The sequence below is a fragment of the Oncorhynchus masou genome, chromosome 12 (genome assembly GCF_036934945.1).
Source record: "Oncorhynchus masou masou isolate Uvic2021 chromosome 12, UVic_Omas_1.1, whole genome shotgun sequence".
NCBI classification, from domain to species: Eukaryota; Metazoa; Chordata; class Actinopteri; order Salmoniformes; family Salmonidae; genus Oncorhynchus; species Oncorhynchus masou.
The window spans coordinates 47553832-47581457 of record NC_088223.1 but is presented as its reverse complement, the minus strand read 5'-3'; the positions used below and the strand labels follow the sequence as shown (position 1 = coordinate 47581457).

Here is a 27626-nt window from a genome sequence, read left to right as displayed (position 1 = left end):
AATTAGGTATGATATAAAAACTGAGCTCTGTCCACGGACCAATGAGCACATGACGTGTCCTTTGAAACTTCGATGCGCCACCAAGCGTTTTTAAAAGGCGCTGCATTGTCAATCTGATGTCTGCACTGACTGTGCAGCATTTAAGGTGATATGGCCTCTGCAGAAGTCAGGGCAATCATACTTCTTGCACTTCGCGGAGCATAGCAGAGCTTTTGTGAAGGAAGTTGTCAAGGAAGTGAGTTTGTGTTTATACAGGACCTCCCGCTGTCACCTACCATCAACCAACCATGTCAAAGCGGAGATATACGGAGCCCTCCACATTGTTACAAAATTTGAGAGACGCACAGCGATGCGGTACGGAGCTCAATTTGGTATCTGTATGCCTCCAGAGGCTCTGCAATTGCGTCACCTCGTCCATATTGCAAGCATAAATTTGCTTTTTAAAAATGTACATATTTTTGTAATCTTTTATTTAACTTTAAGGCGCTGCATGGTCAATCCAACATCTGCATTGGCCGTGCAGCATTTACGGTGATATGGATGCAATATGGACGCAATTTTCGTCACACCACCCACGTGGCCCTCCGACCACACCCGTCGGGTCTCTCCTGGACTGCGTCACCTTCAGTGATAGTTCTAGGGAAAAGTGCCTCAGTTCGACAACCAAGTTGTCAATGCTATTAGGATATGGTTTACAATATATATATCCTTGAGTAAAAGTAAAAATACCTTAATAAAAAAATTGCTAAAGTGAAAGTCACCCAGTAAAATACTACTTGAATTAGTCTAAATATTTGGTTTTAAATATACTCATGTATCAAAAGTAAATGTATTTGCTAAAATATACTTCAGTATCAAAAGTAAAATAATAAATTCCTTATTACTTATTAAGCAAACCAGACTGCACAATTTTCTTGTTTTTTATTTATTTACAGATAGCCAGGGTCACACTCCAACACTCGGACATCATTTAAAATTCAGAGGCAATAGGGATGACCAGGGATGTTCTATTGATAAGTGTGAATTGGACCATTTCTGTCCCGCTAATCATTCAAAATGTAATGAGTACTTTTGGGTGTCAGGGAAAATGTAAGGAGTAAAAAGTGCATACATTTCTGTAGTGTAGTGAAGTAAAAAAATTGTTAAATATAAATAGTAAAGTACAGATACCAAAAAAAACTACTTAAGTAGAACTTTAAAGTATTTTTACTTAAGTACTTTACACCACTGCAACAGCCCGAGCAGCCACCACAATGCTTGCCATTTAAATGTAAGAGTAGTACTCAGTGATGTTGTGGTGGATTTGCCCCAAACATAACACTTTGTATTCTGGACAAAAAGTTAATTTCTTTGCCACATTTTTACTTTAGTGCCTTATTGCAAACAGAATGCATGTTTTGGAATATTTTTATTCTGTACAGGCTTCCTTCTTTTCACCTTAATTTATGTTAGTATTGTGGAGTAACTAAAATGTTGATCCATCCTCAGTTATCTCCTATCACAGCCATTCAACTCTGTCACTGTTTTAAAATCACCATTGGCCTCATGGTGAAATCCTGAATATATTAAGGCTTGCCATAACAAAAGGGTTGAATACGTATTGATTCAAGACAACTTTTCATTTTTTATCAATTCATTTCTAAAAATATTCCAATTTGACATTATGGGGTATTGTGTGTAGATCACTGACACACGATCAATTTAATCAATTTTAAATTCAGGCTGTAACAACTAAATGTGGAGCAAGTCAAGGGGTGTGAATACTTTCTGAAGGCAGTGAAATGTGTTGATGGTTTATGTACATTTTACATGCAACCACTATAACAACAAACTACAGTATGATATGCGGCTGTGCATGTTTTTTCTTACATTTTTAAGATTATTTTTATTGGGATATTTTACAATTACCAAGACAGGAGGAAAATGAGTGACAGGGAGACAGGGTGGCGAACCCAGGACTTTGGGTGGCACTAATAGCATATGCATTGATGTCTGGCACATTACCGCTAAACCACGACATTAGCATTACTGTGTTAGTTTTATGTCACAATCTATAATGTGATGCTAGAGAGTAAACCGGTTCAGCTACCAGGAATTGAAGTTCTTCCTGATAGCCCATATCCTGGATCCAAGTAGAGACCTTCTCATCTCAGCAGTGCTAGAATGGTATGCACGCAGTGCGGTGTTATACATGGCAACTCACAGTAGCTGTCCTTTATAAAATGCATTACGTGGCCACAGTATGTATGTTTGCTGCATTAATTTAATCGCTAACAATTTGTTATTACCTCTTTGCTACCGTTTGCCGTACCAGGTGGTGATACAGCCCGACAGTAAGCTCTCAATTGTGCATCCTTAAAAGCTTGAGGGTTTTAGTTGACAAGCCACATTTCTTCAGCCTCTTGAGGCTGTTAATGAAATGTGTTGTTTCAAGCAACTACATTCATTTTCTAGTGCATTTCTTTAATTTAATTCATACATCACATCGGTCCAAAAATAATGATTACACAGTAACACAAACACTGACTGCTACAGTAGCTTAATGACATGTGCAAACACACGGGTGTGATGATCCTACCGTGATCCGTGCAGCGTATGCTCAACCGGTATGATTAGAACATTAGAAACGTCTCGTTACAATTGACACATCAGTCAGCATTTGAGCTGACCACAGTTTTTCACAAACATTTTGCAGTAACACAGTCTTTACAACTTTATGTCCTTAATGTGAGTTGTTTATTTTTGGATGCAGATGTTCAGACTTAGCAGTTCTCATCCAAATCGGAAAATGTAGGCTACATTATTCCGAGGAAAGCTGCTGTAATATTTAGGTAATTCTTGGCTGACAGAAGTCATAGTATGTATTAGCTAATAGCAATGACTATTTACAAATTATCAAGTTATATGATGGGTGAGCTCAACAGTGATCAAAATAATTGAGTAAAACAGGTCGAAATTAATCCGACGGTGGGTAAAGCTTGTGTATGCCGCCATGTTTGTGTTTCTGCGTCAACCAAAGAAAAGAATAGGTGACAAGATGAGATGGGTCTGTTTGCAGTATGCATGTTGAGGTGAAGGAGGTGTGAAGTCTACATCATTCACTTCTGGAAGTTTACTCGACATCTTTGGTCTGACAGTCTTTTACGTGACACCAGAGATTTAAACTCAGCAAAAAAAGAAATGTCCTCTCACTGTCCCCTGCGTTTTATTTACAGCAAACTTAACATGTGTAAATATTTGTATGAACATAAGATTCCACAAATGAGACATAAACTGAACAAGTTCCACAGGCATGTGATTAACAGAAATTGAATAATGTGTCCCTGAACAAAGGGGGAGTCAAAATCAAAAGTAACAGTCAGTATCTAGTGTGACCACCAGCTGCATTAAGTACTGCAGTGCATCTCCTCCTCATGGAATGCACCAGATATGCCAGTTCTTCCTGTGAGATGTTACCCCACGCTTTCAACAAGGCACCTGCAAGTTCCCGGACAATTCTGGGGGGAATGGCCCTAGCCCTCACCCTCCAATCCAACAGGTCTTAGACATGCTCAACTGGATTGAGATCCGGGCTCTTCGCTGGCTATAGCAGAACACTGACATTCCTGTCTTGCAGGAAATCACGAACAGAACGAGCAGTATGGCTGGTGGCATTGTCATGCTGGAGGGTCATGTCAGGATTAGCCTGCAGGAAGGGTACCACGAGGAGGATGTCTTCCCTGTAACGCACAGTGTTGAGATTTGCTTGCATTGACAAGCTCAGATGATGCTGTGACACACCGCCCCAGACCATGACGGACCCTCCACCTCCAATTCGATCCAGCTCCAGTGTACAGATCTCGGTGTAATGTTCAATTCCTTCAACGATAAACGCGAATCCGACCATCACCCCTGGTGAGACAAAACTGCGACTCGTCAGTGAAGAGCACTTTTTGCCAGTCCTGTCTGGTCCAGTGTCGGTGGGTTTGTGCCCATAGGCGACGTTGTTGCCGGTGATGTCTGGTGAGGACCTGCCTTACAACAGGCCTACAAGCCCTCAGTCCAGCCTCTCTCAGCCTATTGCGGACAGTCTGAACACTGATGGTGGTATGGTGTGTTACTTGGGTGTAACTCGGGCAGTTGCTGTTGCCATCCTGTACCTATCCCGCAGGTGTGATGTTCTGATGTACCGATCCTGTGCAGGTGTTGTTACACGTGGTCTTCCACTGCAAGGACGATCAGCTTGTCCGTCATGTCTCCCTGTCTTAAGACATTTCAATTTATTGCCCTGGCCACATCTGCAGTCCTCATGCTTCCTTGCTGCATGACTAAGGCACGTTCACGCAGATGAGCAGGGACCCTGGGCTCTTTCTTTTGCTGTTTTTCAGTCAGGAAAGAAAGGCCTCTTTAGTGTCCTAGGATTTCATAACTAAGACTAATTGCCTACCATCTGTAAGCTGTTAGTGTCTTAACGACCGTCCCACAGGTGCATGTTCATTAATTGTTTATGCTTCATTGAACAACCATGGGAAACAGTGTTTAAACCCTTTTAGAATGAAGATCTGTGAAGTTGTTTGGATTTTTACAAATTATCTTTTGAAAGACATCCCTTCCTAAGGAACCTGTTTTTTTTTGTTGCTGAGTTTATATACAATGCATTTTGAAAGGATTCTGACACATGACTTTCTCCTCATTTTGTTAACTTACAACCTTATTCTAAAATTGATAAGGGGGAAAAATGATGTTATCAATCTACACACAATACCCCATAATGACAATGTGAAAACAGGTTTTTCAAGCAAAGTATGGAGAGATCCTTGATGAAAATCTGCTCCAGAGCGCTCAGGACCTCAGATTGGGGCAAATGTTAACCTTCCAACAGGACATCAACCCTAAGCACACAGCCAAGACAGTGCAGGAGTGGCTTCAGGACAAGTTTCTGAATTTCCTTGTGTGGCTCAGCCAGAGCCCGGACTTGAACCCAAACGACCATCTCTGGAGAGCCCTGAAAATAGATGTCTATCGACGCTCCCCATCCAACCCGACAGAGCTTGAGAAGATCTGCAAAGAAGAACGGGAGAAACTCCCCAAATACAGTTGTGCCAAGCTTGTAGCGTCATACCAAAGAAGACTCAAGGCTGTAATCATTGCTTCAAAAAAGTACTGAGTAAAGGGTCTGAATACTTACGTAAATGTAATATTTCAGTTTAGAATTTTTTTATACATTTGCAAAAATATCTAAAAACCTGTTTTTGTTTTGTGATTGTGGTAATGTGTGTAGATTGATGAGGAAAAAAACAATTGAACTCATTTTAGAATAAGGCTGTAACATAAGAAAATGTGGAAAAAGTCAAGGTCTGAATACTTTCCGAATACAGTGTATAACGACGAGGTGCTCATGTCTCTGCCCTAACGTTGTCCCAAAGGCGGGAAGGCAGGCAATAGCCTTAGGTACAAAATAAGTCAATAGAAACACATTGGGCTTATTTTGTACAGTTTTGGAGATGGATAGTAAAACCTTCTGCTTTGCCTCTTCCTCTCTGGTGATACCCAGAATGCATTGAATTATGTCAACCAACATGGCTCCACACATATCCGGCAAATATCTTAGCGTAATCAATACAACCTTAAGTATTTTACACGTGTCCATTACAATCTATACAAGAATCGGAATGCATGATTTATCACCACTACTTGAAAATGTGAATAAAAAACAGTAAATAAAGTAATGATTACCACACAAACCATTTGATAGTAATTTATTGATACAAGTGGTGCGTGTTGCTATTATTCTACTGATGATTTGACGCAACAGATGGTTGGTTTACGTTTTTACCATTGTGGCTAGATGGAAGAGCCATTTTAGGCCTAGCTACATCTAGTGGATGTGTCAGGGACAACAGTTGTTGACAACTGTAGCATTGTAGCTAAGCCTCGTACGACAATTTGTACAGCAGACCCACACTCTTCCAGCATCTTCCAGTTCAAGGACGAAGGTCGACAGCTGGCAGTAAAGTGGCATGACAAATGAGTCCATGTCCTTTCCACTGTCCATATAGCAACCATGTCAGACATGATAAACAGCTTTGTGGAATGCCATTGGGAAAATGCCAGGTGGTATAAGAATATATTTTTCCATCTGATAGACACTGCTGTCTTCAATGGTCACATAATTTACAGTCAGCTAACAGGTGAGATGATTACTGAACAAGGTATTTTTTGTAATTGGATATACAAATAACATACAGTTCCATTATACAATTATATTGACAATATCTCACCCACCTGTCCACTCACTTATCCTTTCCACCCCCTCTCCCCCATAAGTGAGGTGATAACCTACCAAAAGTACAGAGAGAACCTCATGAGAGAGCTGCTGGAAGAGTACCACACCCCTCAAAGTCCATCCACAAAGGGCCATCCTGCTGCAGACAGCGGGTCTAGGGTTTCTGGAATAATGGTGTTGATGTGAGCCATAACCAGCCTTTCAAAGCACTTCATGACAACAGATGTGAGTGCTACGGGCCTGTAGTGATTTAGGCAGGCTACCTTAGTGTTCTTGGGCACAGGGCCGATGATGGTCTGTTTGAAACATGTTGGTATTACAGACTCAGGCAGGGACAGGTTGAAAATGTCAGTAAAGACACTTGCCAGTTGGTCAGCGCATGCTCGCCATACACGTCCTGGTAATCCGTCTGGCCCTGTGGCCTTGTGAATGTTGACCTGTTTGAAGGTCTTAATCAGACGCGCTACGGAGAGCGTGATCACACAGTCATCCAGAACAACTGATGCTCTCATACATGCTTCAGTGTTACTTGCCTCAAAAGCGAGCATAGAAGTAATTTAGCTTGTCTGGTAGGCTGTGCTGTGCTTCCCTTTGTTGTCTGTAATAGTTTGCAAGCCCTGCCACATCCAACGAGTGTCGGAGACGGTGTTTCCGAGCCTGTTTGCTTATGGATGTATAAAGCTCATTGAGTGTGGTCTTAGTGCCAGCATCGGTTTGTGGTGGTAGGTGGACAGCTGCGAAAAATACAGATGAAAACTCTTGGTAAATAGTGTGGTCTTCAGCTTATCATGAGATACACTACCTTAGGCGAGCAAAACCTTGAGACTTCCTTAGATTTCGTGCACCAGCTATTGTTTAAAAATATACATAGACCGCCACCCCCTGTCTTACCAGAGGCCCCTGTTCTATCCTGCCAAAAAAGCTTAAAACCTGTTAGCTGTATGTTATTCATGTCATCGTTCAGATTAATTTGGTCAGGTCAAAACAGTTCTTTATTAAAAGACTATCAGAAAGAATGTTTGTACTATATATCCTACCAACGGGACTTTAAAAACTGAAATATCTTATGTTTTTCATTCTCTGCCTCGTGTCCTTAACTACAATTTTCTTTCTCTCCGTCGCCCACATGCACTTTAAACGTTTGGATAATAAAGCAATTAAAGGCTGACATTGGTTGATACTTCTGACAGCCACAATTCTAACTCCACCCACAACTTTTGGACTTCTTAACATTCCCAGAATGCATGGATTATTATAACCGACTGCAGGCCTAAAAGCTATGGGTTTAGCCTTCTGAATTAATTATTATATTGAAGATAGAAACTCTTAATGAGTTCTGAGGGCCGATCTGTTACCCAAAGATTATTATTATTACTATAAAGCCTGCATTATAATTATATAACATCCCTTAGATATTCTCTGTAAGGTTTTACATTTAACTCAATATCACAGACCAGAGTGGCCCTAATTAAAAATTACCCTTAGATATTCATTTTGAATCTTCCAATCCTTTAAATTGAATTACATCAACAGGAACTTTTTATTGATCTGCAAGTATTTTAATTTAGAAGCCACGTCATACCAATTATTATTGGATTATTCACCATGGTAACCACGTGTTAGTATTAAAAGAAGCGAATTCAATAATATATTTGTACCAGTGTAGATGCTGTTTTTATTTACACTAGTGGTGGACAGCTGGAGGCATTTTGTTTTCACAAGCGTAGCAGGCTGTGAATTCTGAAAACAATGTTTCCATGATGAGCTATTTGCAGGACAATATACTCTACATACCTTTACAAAAGGATAGTCTAATAGCTTGGCTAGATGTGAAAAAAAAAATCCCCCAACTTGCAATGTCTTAAGTACTCTAAAGATTTACATTTCTAACTCCAAATCTCATGCAACCACAAAATGTCGGATGAAGCATATATAGTACTGTACAGTATTTTTTCAACATCTTCATGCTTTCGTTAATCAAATAATGACAAATATTTTTTCAAAATGCAGATGTTTATTTCAACTATCAGCAGGACAATAGACTCTTGCCGAGTCATATCAAATTTTATTTGTCACATACATGTGGTTAGCAGATGTTAATGCGAGTGCAGCGAAATGCTTGTGCTTCGAGTTCCGACCATGCAATAATATCTAACAAGTAATCTAACAATTTCTCAACAACTACCGTATACACACACACAAGTGTAAAGGCGGGGAACGAGATGGAGTCGCAACCCATGCCAGGCACACCTGTGAGCTCTGGAACTCCACCTCCTGTTTGTGAACTCTGCAAACAACTTGTCCTTGATGGGCTAGAAGCCATCAACCCTTGATGGGCTATCAGCAGGACAATAGACTATTGCCAAGTTTAGGGACTTTAAATGCAGAGTATTAATGGGTGTTTGCGAGGCATGTCACTTCTCCGATCTCTTTTACATAGCCCACCAAATGCACTGTTTTCTAATCACATCTGGATGGATCCATAACGAATTACTATGGGAATAAATAGAACTGAATGACAGAGCATGGGGACTGGTCTTTATAAATCAGATTTTTATGTGGAAATGTAAGGATTATTTTGCTCTTCACTCGCAGTCACTTAGTAGCCTAGGCCTACTCCCTACCGGTCACCTTGTACAGTGCCTTATTTCCCTAACTGAAACGCTTAATTAATTCGTTTTAGCCGTGATTGTAAAATGAATCAAGGCTCCCTTTTTTTTAGTTTTAGAAATAAAATGTATTTAAAGACATGGATGACTTGTATGCTGTTTTATGACGTGCACAAATTAATGAGTGATTGATTGATTTACTGTATATTGAAGTAGGCCTTTATGCCGATAAGTAAGTTACGCTAAAACAGCTGCAATAAGGAAAGCATTTTCGTTTTTCTTGGGATAGAATAACATTCATCAATTTAATTAATGAATTAAGCTACATTTCTAAAAAAAAATTAAAAAAATCCCATATAGTCTGTTCTATTCAAGGCTGCCTTTGATTCTTACATGCTGACCAGACCGGAAACGTGGTTTGCAAAAATAAATTTACACATACATGTAATTCAATCATGGCTAGGCAAGATAGCTAGCGTCTGCATGGCCAGGTGCTAAAATAGAACTTGGTTCTATTTGTGACGCTCAACGCCTGCAAGTCCTGCCTTTCTAATCTCCTCATTGGTTTTTAGGAGCATATACCCACATGGGTGAAAGAAAGATGAACTGATGTCCACAATCCAGTCTGTAACGTTGGTTGCCAACCATCATATAAAGTCCAAAGAAGAAAAAGAAGTCTAAAGGAAGGAGGTGTCACACCCTGACCATAGTTTGCTTTGTATGTTTCTATGTTTTGTTTGGTCAGGGTGTGATCTGAGTGGGCATTCTATGTTGTGTGTCTAGTTTGTCTGTTTCTGTGTTTGGCCTGATATGGTTCTCAATCAGAGGCAGGTGTTAGTCATTGTCTCTGATTGGGAACCATATTTAGGTAGCCTGTTTGGTGTTGGGTTTTGTGGGTGATTGTCCTTATGTCCTTGTTTCTGTCGTGTGTTAGTTTGCACCAGTATAAGCTGTTTCGGTTTTCGTGTTATGTTTGTTGTTTTCGTATTGATTCGTGTTTTTCCTTGTTTCATTAAAATATGAATCACAATAGCCACGCCGCATTTTGGTCCGACTCTCCTTTGCATACAGAAAACCGTTACAGAATCACCCACCACAACAGGACCAAGCGGCGTGTCAACAGGCAGGAGCCGCAGGAGAAGCAACAGCGGCAGCAGGAGCAACAAAATCTGGACTACACAACTTGGGAGGAGATAGACAGGTGGGCGATCGACCCAGGGAGAGTGCCGGAGCCCGCCTGGGATTCGATGGAGCAGTGTGCGGAAGGTTATGAGAGAATGCTATTGGCAAAGCAAGCACGGCGGCGCGGAAGGAAGCCCGATAGTCAGGGGGGGGGGGCTCAGGGAGAGTGTGGCAGAGTCAGGAGTCAGACCTGAGCCAACTCTCCCTGTTTATCATGAGGAGCCAAGGAGGAGACCAGAACCAGAGCCGGTGTTGGAGGTGAGCGAAGCAGAGACTGTGAAGGAGTTAATGGGGAGATTGGAGGAGAGAGAAATGAGGGAGTTGCTGTGTTGGCGTTTTAAGCATGGAATTCGCCCAACGGAGCGTGTCGGGGATTTGATGGCACCTGGGTCAGCGCTCCATATTCGTCCTGAGGTGCGTGTTAGTCGGCTGGTGAAGATGGTGCCAGCCTCACGCACTAGGCCTCATGTGCACCTCCCTAGCCTTGCACGTCCTGTGCCAGCACTGCTCTCAAGATCTCCAGTACGCCTTCATGGTCTAGCCCATCCCGTGCCACCTCCACACACCAGCCCTCCGGTGGCAGCTCCCCGCACCAGGCTTCCTGTGCGTGTCCTCGGCCCAGTACCACCAGAGCCAGCACCACGCACCAGGACTACAGTGCGCCTTGCCTCCAGCGCTGCCGGAGCCTTCCTCCTCTCCTGCGCTGCCGGAATCTCTCGCCTGTTCAGCGCAGCCAGAGCCTTCCTCCTCTCCTACGCTGCTGGAGTCTCCCGCCTGTTTAGCACTGCCGGAGCCTTCCGCCTCTACAGCGCTGCCGGAGTCTCCTGCCTGCATGGAGCAGCCAGAGCTGGCAGCCTGCATGGAGCAGCCAGAGCTGGCAGCCTGCATGGAGCAGCCAGAGCTGGCAGCCTGCATGGAGCAGCCAGAGCTGGCAGCCTGCATGGAGCAGCCAGAGCTGCCAGCCTGCATGGAGCAGCCAGAGCTGGCAGCCTGCATGGAGCAGCCAGAGCTGGCAGCCTGCATGGAGCAGCCAGAGCTGGCAGCCTGCATGGAGCAGCCAGAGCTGGCAGCCTGCATGGAGCAGCCAGAGCTGGCAGCCTGCATGGAGCAGCCAGAGCTGGCAGCCTGCATGGAGCAGCCAGAGCTGGCAGCCTGCATGGAGCAGCCAGAGCTGGCAGCCTGCATGGAGCAGCCAGAGCTGGCAGCCTGCATGGAGCAGCCAGAGCTGCCAGCCTGCATGGAGCAGCCAGAGCTGACAGTCTTCATGGAACAGCCAGAGCTGACAGTCTTAAAGGAGCTGCCAGTCAGCATGGAGCAGCCAGAGCCGCCAGTCAGCATGGAGCAGCCAGAGCCGTCAGTCTGCCAGGATCCGCCAGTCAGCCAGACTCTTCCAGATCCGCCAGTCAGCCAGACTCTTCCAGATCCGCCAGTCAGCCAGACTCTTCCAGATCCGCCAGTCAGCCAGACTCTTCCAGATCCGCCAGTCAGCCAGACTCTTCCAGATCCGCCAGTCAGCCAGACTCTTCCAGATCCGCCAGTCAGCCAGACTCTTCCAGATCCGCCAGGATCTGCCAGAACCGCCAGCCAGCCAGGATCTGCCGGATCCAACTACCTGCCTGAGCTTCCCCTCAGTGCCGGGCTTCCCCTCAGTGCCGGGCTTCCCCTCAGTGCCGGGCTTCCCCTCAGTGCCGAGCTTCCCCTCAGTGCCGAGCTTCCCCTCAGTGCCGAGCTTCCCCTCAGTCCCGAGCTTCCCCTCAGTCCCGTGGGGTTCTGGGTGAGGACTACTAGGCCATGGTCGGCGGCGAGGGTGGACTATCCAAGGACGCGAGGAGGGACTAAGACATTGATAGAGTGGGGTCCGCGTCCTGCGCCGGAGCCGCCACCATGGACAGACGCCCACCCGGACCCTCCCCTATGGCTTTTGGTGTGCGTCCGGGAGTCCGCACCTTAGGGGGGGGTTCTGTCACGCCCTGGTCGTAGTATATTGTGTTTGTCTTTATTTATTTGGTCAGGCCGGGGTGTGACATGGGTTTATTGTGGTGTGTTTTGTCTTGGGGTGTTAGGTGTTGGGTGTGTGGCTTAGTGGGGTATCTAGCATAGTCTGTGGCTGTCTGGAGTGGTTCTCAATCTAAGGCAGGTGTTTATCGTTGTCTCTGATTGGGAACCATATTTAGGCAGCCATATTCTTTGAGTATTTAGTGGGTGATTGTTCCTGTCTCTGTGTTTGTGTTCATCAGATAGGCTGTATAGGTTCTCACGTTCGTTCTTTGTTTTGTTCATTATTTCATGTCTAGTTCATTTCATTAAAGAACATGAATAACCACCACGCTGCATTTTGGTCCGCTTCTCCTTCGACAGACGAGAACCGTTACAATAATTCACTGTATCACAATTCCAGGAGTTTCAGAAGTTTACATATACTAAGTTGACTGTGCCTTTAAACAGCTTGGAAAATTCCAGAAAATTATGTCATGGCTTTAGAAGCTTCTGATAGGCTTATTGACATCATTTGAGTCAATTTGAGGTGTACATGTGGATGTATTTCAAGGCCTACCTTCAAACTCAGTTCCTCTTTGCTTGACATCATGGGAAATCTAAAGAAATCAGCCAAGACCTCAGAAAAAAATGGGTTACCTCCACAAGTCTGGTTCATCCCTGGGAGCAATTTCCAAATGCCTGAAGGTACCTTGGGACCATGTAGCCATCATACCGCTCAGGAAGGAGACGCATTCTGTTTCCTAAAGATGAACGTACTTTGGTGCGAAAAGTGCAAATCAATTCCAGAACAACAAATCAAATCATCAAATCAAATTTTATTTGTCACATACACATGGTTAGCAGATGTTAATGCGAGTGTAGCGAAATGCTTGTGCTTCTAGTTCCGACAATGCAGTAATAACCAACAAGTAATCTAACTAACAATTCCTAATCTACTGTCTTATACACAGTGTAAGGGGATAAAGAATATGTACATAAGGATATATGAATGAGTGATGGTACAGAGCAGCATAGGCAAGATACAGTAGATGGTATCGAGTACAGTATATACATGTGAGATGAGTATGTAAACAAAGTGGCATAGTTAAAGTGGCTAGTGATACATGTATTACATAAAGATGCAGTCGATGATATAGAGTACAGTATATACGTATGCATATGAGATGAATAATGTAGGGTAAGTAACATTATATAAGGTAGCATTGTTTAAAGTGGCTAGTGATATATTTACATCATTTCCCATCAATTCCCATTATTAAAGTGGCTGGAGTTGAGTCAGTGTCAGTGTGTAGGCAGCAGCCACTCAATGTTAGTGGTGGCTGTTTAACAGCCTGATGGCCTTGAGATAGAAGCTGTTTTTCAGTCTCTCGGTCCCAGCTTTGATGCACCTGTACTGACCTCGCCTTCTGGATGATAGCGGGGTGAACAGGCAGTGGCTCGGGTGGTAGATGTCCTTGATGATCTTTATGGCCTTCCTGTAACATCGGGTGGTGTAGGTGTCCTGGAGGGCAGGTAGTTTGCCCCCGATGATGCGTTGTGCAGACCTCACTACCCTCTGGAGAGCCTTACGGTTGAGGGCGGAGCAGTTGCCGTACCAGGCGGTGATACAGCCCGCCAGGATGCTCTCGATTGTGCAACTGTAGAAGTTTGTGAGTGCTTTTGGTGACAAGCCGAATTTCTTCAGCCTCCTGAGGTTGAAGAGGCGCTGCTGCGCCTTCTTCACGATGCTGGACCAATTCAGTTTGTCTGATGTGTTTGCTACTCTCTCCACTACTGTTCCATCGATGTGGATAGGGGGTGTTCCCTCTGCTGTTTCCTGAAGTCCACAATCATCTCCTTAGTTTTGTTGACGTTGAGTGTGAGGTTATTTTCCTGACACCACACTCCGAGGGCCCTCACCTCCTCCCTGCAGCAAAGGACCTTGTGAAGATGGAGGAAACAGGTACAAAAGTATCTATATCCACAGTAAAACGAGTCCTATATCGACATAACTTGAAAGGCCGCTCAGCAAGGAAGAAGCCACTGCTCCAAAACCGCCATAAAAAAGCCAGACTACGGTTTGCAACTGCACATGGGGACAAAGATTGTACTGTTTGGAGAAATGTCCTCTGGTCTGATGAAAAAAAAAATAGAACTGTTTGGCCATAATAACCATCATTATGTTCGTAGGAAAAAGGGGGAGGCTTGCAAGCCAAAGGATACCATCCCAACCGTGAAACACGGGGTGGCAGCATCATGTTGTGGGTGTGGTTTGCTGCAGGAGGGACTGGTGCACTTCACAAAATAGATGGCATCATGAGGGGGAAATTGTGGATATATTGAAGCAACATCTCAAGGCATCAGTCACAAATGGTCACAAATGGGTCTTCCAAATTGACATTAGCCCAAGCATACTTCCAAAGTTGTGGCAAAATGGCTTAAGGACAACAAAGTCAATGTCTTGGAGTGGCCATCACAAAGCCCTGACCTCAAGCCTATAGAAAATGTGGGCAGAACTGAAAAAGCATGTGAACATGGAGGCCTACAAACCTGCCTCAATTACACCAGCTCTGTCAGGAGGAATGGGCCAAAATTCACCCAACTTATTGTGGAAAGTTTGTGGAAGGCTACCTGAAATCTTTGACCCAAGTTAAACAATTTAGAGGCAATGCTACCAAATACTAACTGAGTGTATGTAAACTTCTGACCCACTGTGAATGTGGTGAAAGAAATAAAAACTGAAATAAGTCATTCTCTCTACTATTATTCTGACATTTCACATTCTTAAAATAAAGTGGCAATCCTAACTGTCCTAAGACAGGGAATTCTTTATAGGATTAAATATCAGGAATTGTGAAAAACTGAGTTTAAATGTATTTGGCTAAGGTGTATGTAAACTTCGACTTCAACTGTGTATGCGGTGTGCTACAGTAGAAACAACATAAGTTATACAGAAACTATTATTATAATGTAATAAGGCACTTACTTTGATAGGAACCCACACGTGTAAATTTATTATAAGTAAGGAAAACAACAATGAAGGCAATTCGGGCGCCAGACAAAAATGAACCAGGGGAAAAAGCTAGTGCAGATTCTGTTCTGACTGGAGATGCGCAAATGTCTGCAAACTCGTCTGGCTCATCTATCTAGTCCTCGCCTTACATTAGCATAGCATGCCTCAAATGTAAATTGTTCGCCACAGTGAAATGTGCTACTTCTATGTGAATTAATGAGGTGGAAAACACCTCATGTCAAACTGTTTGAAAACACACACACACACACACAGTTGTATGTGTAAGCAATAGCTAAGATAGCTATGCAAAGTGCCAGATAGTTAAGAATTTACAGTAACTGCAGTTCAATATTACTCAGTAAATAAGCACCATCAGCCAGCCAAAAGATCTAGTTAACTTACAGTGCCTTGAGAAAGTATTCACACCCCTTGACTTTTCACACATTTTGTTGCGTTACAGCCTGAATTTAAAATAGATTAAATTGAGATGTGTCGCTGGCCAACACACTACCCCATAATGTCAAGTGGAATTATGTTTTTGTACATTTTTACAAATTAATAAAAAATGCCTTGAGTCAATAAGTATTCACCGCTTTTGTTATGGCAAGCCTAAATAAGTTTAGGAGTAAACATTTGTTTAACAAGTCCCATAATAATGTGCATGGACTCACTCTGTGTGCAATAACAGTGTTTTACTTGATTTTTGAATGACTACCTCATCTCTGTAACCCACACAAACAAGTATCTGTAAAATGCCTCCGTTGAACAGATTCAACCACAAAGGGAAGTTTTCCAATGCCTCGCAAAGAAAACCTATTGGTAGATGGGTAAAACAAAACAGACATAGAATATCCCTTTGAGCATGGTGAAATTATTAATTACACCCATTCACTACAAAGACACAGGCGTCCTTCCCAACTCAGTTGTCGGAGAGGAAGGAAACTGCTCAGGGATTTCACAATAAGTCCAATGGTGGCTTTAAAGCAGTTACAGAGTTGACTGGCTGTGAAAGGAAAAAACTGAGGATGGATCAACATGTACTGTAGTTATTCCATAACACTAACCTAATTGACAGAGTGAAAAGAAGTAAGCCTGTACAGAATACAAATATTACAAAACATGCCTCCTGTTTGCAACAAGGCACGAAAGTAATACTGCAAACAATGTGGCAAAGCAATTAACTTATTTCCATGAATACAACGTGTTAGGTTTGGGGCAAATCCAATACAACATATTACTGAGTACCCCTCTCCATATGTTCAAGCATAGTGGTGGCTGCATCATGTTATGGGTATGCTTGTCATCATTAAGGACTGGGGACTTTTCCAGGATAAAAAAGAAACAGAATGGAGCTAAGCACAGGAAAAATCCTAGTGGAAAACCTGGCTCAGTCTGCTTTCACCAGACACGGAGATTAATTCACCTTTCAGTAAGACAAGAACCTAAAACACAAGGTCAATCTACACTGGAGTCGATTACCAAGAACTCCAGCTAATATATGGAATCATTTTAGGATGGTCATAGCAAGGATCATTTAGCTATTTGATTTATAATGTTAGGACCCCAAAATATAAAACAAATATTTGATAAAAGATTGAATTTGGCGTTACTGCTATTAACCAATAGAAACACATTGTATAACAGATTCATACATGGAAAAACTAATAGTAAAGAACATATGAAAAATGTTTGTTTTGAAGTGTCTGTCCTATATCTGAGAGATATAAGAAAGATCAGTTAACTATATATTTTTTAATATACATATTTAAACTTTTTTAGGTGGTTATATACTTACATTCATTTTTTAAAACTGGTACCGAGCTGCCTTCAGGCGACTCTTGAGGCTGTGGGGGTTGTAGAGAGTCTCATCTTTTTATAGAGTGGTCATATTCATTTATAGGCCAACCCGTTCAGATGCAAAAGGCCTTTCCGTGAGAAGACTGTCAAACCATGAGACATCCAAAAATCAAACACCTCTGTAGCTCGGACACCTTCCACCGCAGATGCAGTAGGCCACCAATAGCGGATATGGTGGATTTAGATGCAGCCCATGCAAAAAAATTGACAGTGCATGTCAGAGCAAAAACCATGAGGTCGAAGGAATTGTCCATAGAGCTCCGAGACAGGATTGTGTTGAGGCACAGATCTGGGGAAGGTTACCAAAAAAATGTCTGCAGCATTGAAGGTCCCAAAAACACCCTGGCCTCCATCATTCTAAAATGGAAGAAGTTTGGAAATACCAAGACTCTTTCTAGAGCTGGCCCGCCCAGCCAAACTGAGCAATCGGGGAAGAAGAGCCTTGGTCAGGGAGGTGACCAAGAACCCGATGGTCACACTGACAGCGAACCAACTGGCAAGTGTCTGACATTTTCAACCTCTCCCTGACCGAGTCTGTAATACCTATATGTTTCAATCAGACCACCCTAGTCCCTGTGCCCAAGAAAGCGAAGGCAACCTGCCTAAAAGACTACTGCCCCGTAGCAATCACGTCGGTAGCCATGAAGTGCTTTGAAAGGCTGGTCGTGGCTCACATCAACACCATCATCCCGGAAACCCTAAACCCAGTCCCATTCGCACACTGCCCCAACAGCTCCACAGATGGTGCAATTTCAATTGCACACTGCCCTTTCCCACCTGGACAAAAGGAACACCTATGTGAGAATGCTGTTCGTTGACTACAGCTCAGCGTTCAACACTATAGTGGCCACAAAGCTCATCACTAAGCTAAGGACCCTGGGACTAAACACCTCCCTCTGCAACTGGATCCTCGACTTCCTGACGGGTCACCCCCAGGTGGCAAGGGTAGGCAACAACAGATCTGCGAGGCTGCTCCTCAACAAGGGTGCACCTCAGGGGTGCGTGCTTAGTCCCATCCTGTACTCCCTGTTCACCCACGACTGTATGGCCAAGCACATCTCCAACACCATCATTAAGTAACAAGAACATATCTGATATGGGCAGAAAGTTAAAATTCTTGTTAATGTCCAATTTACAGTAGCCATTACAGTGAAATAATACCATGCTATTGTTTGAGGAGAGTGCATAGTTATGAACTTGAAAATGTATGAATAAACCAATTAGGCACATTTGGGCAGTGTTGATACAACATTCTAAACAGAAATGCAATTCGATAAGTCTAAAACTTTGCTCAGACACGCTAATCTAAATTACGTCAAGATTCCTAAAATCAGCCTTTCCCTTGCATTTCAATGTTGAAAAAAACCCCTCATTTTTTGGTGTATTATCTTTTACCAGATCTAATGTGTTATATTCTAATACATTCCTTTCACATTTCCACAAACATCAAAGTGTTTACTTTCAAATGGTATCAATAGTATGCATATCCGTGTTTCAGGTCCTGAGCTACAGGCAGTTAGATATGGGTATGTCATTTTAGGCGAAAATTGATGAAAAGGGTCTGATCCTCCTTCTGCCCCAAACCATAAGACTGCTGAAAAATGTATCAAATGGCCACCCGGACTATTCTTCACTGCTGCTACTAGCTACTACTTATTACCTATGCATAGTCACTTTACCCATACCTACAGTGGGGCAAAAAAGTATTTAGTCAGCCACCAATTGTGCAAGTTCTCCCACTTAAAAAGATGAGAGGCCTGTAATTTTCATCATAGGTACACTTCAACTATGACAGACAAAATGAGAGAAAAAAAATCCATAAAATCACATTGTAGGATTTTTAATGAATTTATTTGCAAATTATGGTGGAAAATAAGTATTTGGTCAATAACAAAAAGTGTATCTCATTACTTTGTTATATACCCTTTGTTGTCAATGACAGAGGTCAAACATTTTCTGTAAGTCTTCACAAGGTTTTCACACACTGTTGCTGGTATTTTGACCCATTCCTCCTTGCAGATCTCCTCTAGAGCAGTGATGTTTTGGGGCTGTTGCTGGCCAACACGGACTTTCAACTCCCTCCAAAGATTTTCTATGGGATTGAGATCTGGAGACTGGCTAGGCCACTCCAGGACCTTGAAATGCTTCTTATGAAGCCACTCCTTCGTTGCCCGGGCGGTGTGTTTGGGATCATTGTCATGCTGAAAGACCCAGCCACGTTTCATCTCCCCCACACAGGGGGACCTAGTGAATGACCTGCAGAGAGCTGGGACCAAAGTAACTGTGAGAGCCAGAAATCTTGCTTGCTTGTAGGTGACCAAATACTTATATTCCACCATAATTTGCAAATAAATTCATGTGATTTTCCGGATTTTTTCTCTCATTTTGTCTGTTATAGTTGAAGTGTACCTATGAGGAAAATTACAGGCCTCTCATCTTTTTAAGTGGGAGAACTTGCACAATTGGTGGCTGACTAAATACTTTTTTTGCCCCACTGTACATGTACATATTATCGCGACTAATCTGTACACCCACACATTGACTCAGAACCGGTATCCCCTGTATATAGCCTCATTATTGTTATTTTATTGTTCTGCTTAAAAAAATATATCTTGAGTTTATTTAGCAAATATTTTCTTATCTCTATTTTCTTAACTGCACTGTTGGTTAAAGGCTTGTAAAGTAAGCATTTCAGGGTAAGGTCTAAACCTGTTGTATTTGGCGCATGTGACAAAAACATTTCATTTGATTTATAGAGATGGGAGAACCTTCCAGAAGGACAACCATCTCTGCAGCACTCCACCAATCAGGCATTTATGGTAGTGGCCAGACGGAAGCTACTCCTCAGTATAAGGCACATGACAGACTGCTTGGAATTTGCCAAAAGGCAACTAAAGACTCTCAGACCACCAGAAACAAGATTTTCTAGTCGGATGTAACCAAGATTGAACTCTTTGGCCTGAACTCCAAACATCACATCTGGAGGAAACCTGGTACCATCCCTAAGGTGAAGCATGGTGGTGGCAGCATCATGCTGTGGGGATGTTTTGTCAGTGGCAGGGACTGGGAGACTAGTCAGGATTGAGGCAAAGATCAATGGCGCAAAGTACAGAGAGACCCTTGTTAAAAATCTGCTCCAGAGCACTCGGGAGCTCAGACTGGAGTGAAGGTTCACCTTCCAGCAGGACAACAACCCTAAGCACATAGCCAAGATATTACAGGAGTGGCTTCTGGACAAGTCTCTGAATGTCATGGACTGCCCCAGCCAGAGCACGGTCTTGAAAACCTTTGAACATCTCTGGAGAGACCTGAAAATAGCTGTGCAGCGACGCTCCCCATCCAACCTGACAGAGCTTGAGAGGATCTGCGGAGAAGAATGAGAGAAACTCCCCAAATACAGGTGTGCCAAGCTGTTAGTGTCATACCCACGAATACTCAAGGTTGTAATCGCTACCATAGGTGTTTCAACACAGTACTGAGTAAAGGTTCTGAATACTTAAGTAAAAGTTAAGTCAGTTTTTGTATTTTTAATACATTTGCAAAAATTCTAAAAACCTGTTTTGCTTTGTCATTTATGGGATATTCTGTGTAGATTGAGGAGGAGAAAAAAAATATTTTGAATTCAGACTGTAAAGTAACAAAATGTGGAAAAAGTCAAGGGGTATGAATACTTTCCGAACGCACTGTAGATCTGGTCGGGCAGCTTCATCTTCTAGCAGGTTGAGGGACTAACTTACTTCCACTAGCTACTACTAGCATGTCTATAACCAGAAACAAGGTAGGGCTAGCCAACTTTGTTCAGTTGTTGTTGAGTTTGTTCTATTGGCATGCTAACTTCAATATCAGTTATGTATCTTAGCTACCATTATAATTTTTATTGTCCTGTCACACTCACGGTATAATTAAGCAATAAGGCCAGAGGAGGTGTGGTTTATAGCTAATATACCACAGCCAAGGGCTGTTCTTAAACACGACGCAACCCGGAGTGCCTGGACACAGCCCTTAGCCATGGTATATTGGCCATATATCGCAAACCCCCAAAGAGCCTTATTGATATTATAAACTGGTTACCATCGTAATTAGAGAAGTAAAAATAAATATTTTGTCATAGGTGGTATATATATATATATATATATATATATATATATATACACACCACAGCTGTTAGCCAATCAGCATTCAGGGCCCGAACCACCCAGTTTATAATTATTTATTTGTGCTGCAAACCTAGGCAGGAAACACACCTCCTAAACCCAGTAAATGTTCTATTAGGAGCGTGTAATTTTTTTTGTACAATTATATATATAGTTATGTTTTCCGTTATTACATTTCCAATTTTGAAAACAATAAATTAGAAAACAAGTTGTTTTCCGTTTTTCCACTCTCTGTTTTGAGTAGAATTCGAAATAATTAATCGTATTCACGGATCTTTCTGACACATGTTCGGTTTTATTGGTGACCCACTCTTTGATAGTATGCACATCTCTCTCATGGTATGGCTTTAAAATATTTATTTCATTATTCTGGAGAAATAAATCTAGCCAGAACATTACTGTTTTCAGCATCTGAATATATTTTACCAGGTTCAGTACTGGCAGCACTGTATTTTGTCATTCATCGGAGCCAAAATGGTGTCTACTGCGTCATAATTAAGAACTTCGATGAATTCATTTTTCCTTACGTTTCTTCAACAGTGTTGTTGCAGGGGAGGAACGAAAATACGCATCCTTTCACTCCTATTATATTGAAAAAGGCGTAGACCACAAGTTTAATGACGTCTTACATACCCAATAAAATATCACAATGGGTGTGGCCAACATTGAACGATAGTCCCCTTCTGCAATCAAAACTGTACTTTCCAGATCACGTTGTGGTACCTAAAACATTTTTTTGCGGCGTATTCGCGCTTTGTGACAATGTCGGCAGATTATGAAGAGAGGTAAAGAGACCAGCTATTTTTTTTTTATTATAATCAGTTATACGTTGATATGATAACACTGTCAGTCTAGCAATTCCGTGATACCTCCCCCCCGTTATAAAATTCAGCATGCAATTTTATCTAGCTTTGCGTTAGCGATTTCCTTGTGCTGTCGTTTTAGTGCAACGTTAGCAACTGTAAACTAGCTTCTGGTAGTCTGGTTGGAGTTGCTAGCCATGTCTCTAACGCCAAGCCGTTTGCACATTTTATCACGTTATAACATGTTAACTAGCTAGTTAGCGAATATTGTGCCATGAATTGTAAAAATTGATTTGTTGGTCAGCTCACGAATTGACTGACTTCGAAGGCGAACTGCTAATCGGTTGACTAAAATAGTTAGCTATAATTTGGCAGGCGAACACCAGACAGAGGTTGCGGGAAAATGGTGGTATGTCTCACCACCAGCGAGCCCCGCAATCGTGCACAAATTATGTTCTGCCCCAGTGAGTGTCTTTAGTCATGTTTAGCTACATTAGCTAACAATCCCAAACTCGAGCTAATTTGCGAGCTAATTTAGTGTCTAGCGTTAGCTGGTTTAACGTTAACATTTGGGGTAGCTAAGAAATGTAACGTTATGTGTACGAGCTTGTACAAAATGGAAGGATTTGCTATCGGATGGGACATTTGATTGACTGTTGCAACTATTTTGTCTAATTCCAGCTAAATTAGTATGGTTATCCCCGCTGAATGTGTAGTAGTGCCGTTTTGCTCGCTAGCTCCTCGTAGTAGGCTAGGCGTTTAATCACGGGGTTTTAATTTCCACTGACGTTAGCGCAGAGCCAGCGAACCCCCACCAATTTTGTTATCCACAATGACCACTCGTGCTGTTCTCTTCAAAACCTCTGTCTGAACACAAACTGTATTTGTATTGGCGTGTTTAAATCGTCTGCATTGAGAAGACGTGATCAAATGTATCAGAAAACACGTTTCCATCCACCGTTTTTATGTGAGTAAAGTCATAAAAAGTGTGATGGAAACAGGAAGTGTTGGTACAATGTTAAATGTCAACAGACCAATATTTTTGTGTCTGCAAAATGAATCATGTGACGAATTGTCACAATTGTTGCTAGAATAACCATGTGTAGGTACATTTCAGGGTATATGTTTCTGTCACTGTGTACGGTTACATGCACACCATGAGATTATTGTGGATAGTCGGATTAATATAATATTTCGATTAAAACGTTTACATGCTTTGCAAGAACGATTTCCCTAATAATCTTATTTACATGGACACGTCTTTTCAGATTTTCATGATGGATGCTGGTGCAAATAAACGTTCATATTATTTTGATTGAGTTTAGACAAAGTTTGTATGTGAAAACTACTTCTAACATGCTGTCTAGATGGGGCGTGCGTGCGCCATCGCGCGCATGTTGAGTTTGTCCACACCAGACGCGATCAGGACACACCGGTTGAAATATCAAAACGAACTCCGAACAAACTATATTAATTTGGGGACAGGGCGAAAAGCATTAAACATTCATGGCAATTTAGCTAGTTTGCTGTTGCTAGCTCATTTGTCCTGCGATATAAACATTTGCATGTTATTTTACCTGAAATGCACCAGGTCCTCTACTCCGTCAATTAATCCACAGATAAAAGGGTAAACCAAGTTTAGTTTAGTCATCTCTCCTCCTTCAGTCTTCTTTGGACTTCATATGGCGGTTGGCAACGAACTTTAATGTGCATTACCACCCAACTGGACTTGAGTGTGGACCTCAGTAAATATTTCAATCACCCATGTTGGTATATGCTCCTAAAAACCAATAAGGAGATGGGAGGGGCAGGACTTGCAGCGCATGAAGCATCACAAAAAGAACCAAGTTTCTATTGTAATGCTTGGCAACGTGGATGCTCGTTGATGCGCGGAGCAGTTTAGAAGCAATGATTGAATAACATGTATGTGTACATTTATTTTGCAACACTCACGCACAGAACGTGAGCTGTGTGGTCTTACATCATACATTGGGTGTTTCTCAAAAGGCATGTTACTGTGCTACAAGCATGCAAATTGGAGCACTGGAGGGTTGGAGAATGAGTCCAAATCAAAATGGGCGAAACGGAGCATGGAGGGCAGTTCTCGAATGCATACTCCGTTTGTCCCTAATTTGAAGCTTGCATCGTTGCACGCTTTATATATATATATATGACTTGTTACGGAATTTTTCCATCAATCTACACATAACCTGTTTTAAATTTTGTCATTATGGGGTAAGAAATTTTAGCCAATTTTTTTTTTTTAACTGATATCAAATTTTTCATAAGTATTCAGAACCTTTACTTAGTACATTGTTGAACCACCTTTGGCATCGATTATAGCCTCGAGTCTTCTTGGGCATGATGCGACAAGCTTGGCACACCTGTATTTGGGGAGTTTCTACCATTCTCTGCAGATCCTCTCAATTGAGTCCGGTGCATCCTGTTTCCATTGATCATTCTTGAGATGTTTCTACAACTCGATTGGAGTCCACCTGTGGAAATTCTATTTATTGGTCATGATTTGGAAAGGCACACACCTGTCTATGTCAGGTCCCACAGTTGACAGTGCATGTCAGATCTAAAAGCCAAGCCATGGGGTCGAAGAAATTGTCCGTAGAGCTCCGAGACAGGATTGTGTCAAGTCACAGGTCTGGGGAAGGGTACCAAAACATTTCTGCAGCATTGAAGGGCCCCAAGAACACAGTGGCCTCCATAATTCTTAAATTAAAGAAGTTTGGAACCACCAAGACTCTTCCTAGGGCTGGCCACTCGGCCAAACTGAGCAATCGGGATAGAAAGGCCTTGGTCAGGGAGGTGACCAAGAACCCGATGGTCACTCTGACAGAGCTCTAGAGTTCCTTTGTGGAGATGGGAGAACCTTCCAGAAGGACAACCATCTCTGCAGTACTCCACCAATCAGGCCTTAATAGTAGAGTGGCTAGACAGAAGTCACTCCTCAGTAAAAGGCACATGACAGTCCGCTTGGACTTTGCCAAAAGGCACCTAAAGACTCTTAGACCATGAGAAACAAGAATCTCTGGTTTGATGAAACCAAGATTGAACTCTTTGGGCTGAATGCTAAGCGTTACAGAGAGATCCTTGATGAAAACCTGCTCCGGAGCACGCAGGACCTCAGACTGGGGTGAAGGTTCACCTTCCAACAGGAGAATGACCCTAAGCATACAACCAAGACAACGCAGGAGTGGGTTCTGGACAAGTCTCTGAACTAATAACTAGTTTTTACTAACGGTAAAAACTGCTGTTGCCATGTGCTTTTTCTTCCTCTTTGACCAAAACATGACATTCTATTTTTAGCTAATATGGGAGTGAATACATACAAGCAGCATATCAAACTAGGATCATGTTGTAGGTTACACTGACAACTATACGAATATTTGCCAGGTCATATTATTTAATTATAAATCTGAAATGTGGGAAGCTGAAAAGGCTAAAGCCAGCTAACTACTACTGACAAGGGAAGGTGACTCTTCCTTGCTTTCACCACAAATGAGAAGACCAAAAAAATAACAACGCTATCGTCCCCCTGTGAATAAGAGAAGGGAACATGGACCGGCTAGGGTATGTTACCAAAAGTTGCGCGTTGCTCCAAAAAAAAAGGACTCCACCCGAACAGTCACGGGCCAACGGAGCTCTTAAATGGACATTGGTGTCTTAGTGACATACTTTGTATTGTGTTCACCCATAAAATGTTCATTCAAGGTTCATAAAAAAAATGTGCCCACTCAATATAACATTAGGTTAGAAAAATAATACAAAAAACCCCATGTCTCTACCATTTATGGTTAAGAAGTTAGAATATTTACAATGAGAATACTTTACCATTTTTTTGCGAATAATAATAATAAGGATGTTTCTAATGGGGTAAATGCAGATAGACAAGCCTCCTTTTCCAGCCTGCCGGTAAGGCCTATGCATTTATAGCCCATATCTTGCGTCATCACGCAAAGCCTTGTATCTGATGGAAACACACCTCTGGTGGGGAAATGCAAAAAAAAAGGTCATGCACATTTTCTGATAGTTGTAGGTTCTATCTGGACCTCGACACATTTCTCATAAATACTGATGAAGCAACCCTTTTTTTCAATGTGCACATACAGCACAGCTTGGAAGGTCCCAGACAGCGCCCCATACTTGTCCAATCGCGTGCGTTACTTCAATCACTTCACGAAACTCAGCCAATCAAAGCAAATGTTTACAATGCATGTTAGGAGACTGATGTTGTCAGAGAGAGAGACCGCAAGAGAAGCAAAGGCGGAAGCGAGAGGAGAAATGATAGAATGGCGTGCGCAAAAGTCAGGAAAGTCGATACAGTGGACAGACAAATATGCCTTTATCCTTCCCGCAGTGAGTGTCCAACCACTCTGCCTGATATGTTCAGAGACCGTGGCTCTAATAAAAAGTGCCAACGTGAAGCGCCACTACGAGACAAAGCACGATCTTTGAGCAGAAATATCCACAGCAGTCTGAGGTGAGGGTACACAAAATAAATAAACTCAAAGCCCAGTATGATCGGTCCACCAGAGTCCTCTCCCATGCATTCACTGCCCAACAACGTACAAGTGAATGTTCACTAAAAATAGCTTGGATTTTGGGTCAACACCAAAATCCGTTTTACTGACGGGGGAGTGGCGATGGAGTGCACGAATGCTGTTGCTGAAACTTTACTTGACGGTTAACAAAAAGACGAGCTGTGTGAAAAGGTCAAGAAAATCCCAATGTCGCGTACAACAACAGCAAGAAAGAGTGAAATACAAACAGAGGATGTATTAACACAGCGTGATGAAGCTATTTGGAGTGCACCACGCAGAGCATTAGCTGTTGATGAATCTACTGATGTGAGTGATAAGGCCCAGCTTCTGGTGTATGTTAGATTTTACCACACAGAGAAGACGAAATTCTGCGAAGACCTGTTGGGTATAACACCACTCGAGACACATACAAGAGGAAAGGACATATCCATGGCCATAAAGGACATGCAGAGAAAGAGGGGAATAGATCTAAAACAAGTGTTCTCTATCACATCAGATGGGGCCCCAGCCATGATAGGAAGAGAGAGGGGAGCTGTGGCACGGCCGAAAGAGGAAAACCCTGACCTCACAGCAATCTGTCGGAAGAGTATGCTGAAGTGATGAATACAATGATGAAACTCATTAACTTCCTCAGGGCATCCCCATCTCATCAGCATCGCCTGCTGAGAGAATTCCTGAAAGAAGTTGAGGCAAATGCAAAGACCTACTCCTGCACAACAACGTAAGATGGCTCAGTAAAGGCAGGGTGTTGAAACGCTTTTGGTCCATTCGAAAGGAGATAACAGCTTTCCTAGTACAGCTCAAGAGTCAGAAGGCAACACAGTTTTCACTTTTTTTGCAAGATCTCTACCTGTACATGACCATCTGATCATTTATCACTCCAGTGTTAATCTGCAAAATTGTAATTATTCACCCACCTCCTCATGCCTTTTGCACACAATGTATATAGACTTTTTTCTACTGTGTTATTGACTTGTTAATTGTTTACTCCATGTGTAACTCTGTGTTGTCTGTTCACACTGCTATGCTTTATCTTGGCCAGGTTGCAGTTGCAAATGAGAAGTTGTTCTCAACTAGCCTACCTGGTTAAATAAAGGTGGAAAAAAAATAAGACATAAAATTGCACTAAGAGAGCACTTTCAACTAACTGATAATGACGTTTTCTGGCTGCAGGCAATGTCTGAGACTGTTCTCCCTGGTCTAACCAAAGTAG

At 42.5% G+C, this 27626-nt stretch overlaps 1 protein-coding gene across 1 annotated transcript in view; it reads left to right on the top strand.

Moving 5' to 3' along the window:
• Positions 1-21736: 21736 nt before the first annotated feature.
• The window catches only part of LOC135550212 (eukaryotic initiation factor 4A-I), a 33592-nt gene continuing 27702 nt past the window's right edge, over positions 21737-27626 (top strand). The window contains exon 1 of the mRNA XM_064980813.1: positions 21737-21842. Within this exon, the coding sequence (XP_064836885.1) occupies positions 21820-21842 (23 nt within the window). The 5' untranslated portion in view covers positions 21737-21819. The remainder of the gene's footprint in view (positions 21843-27626) is intronic.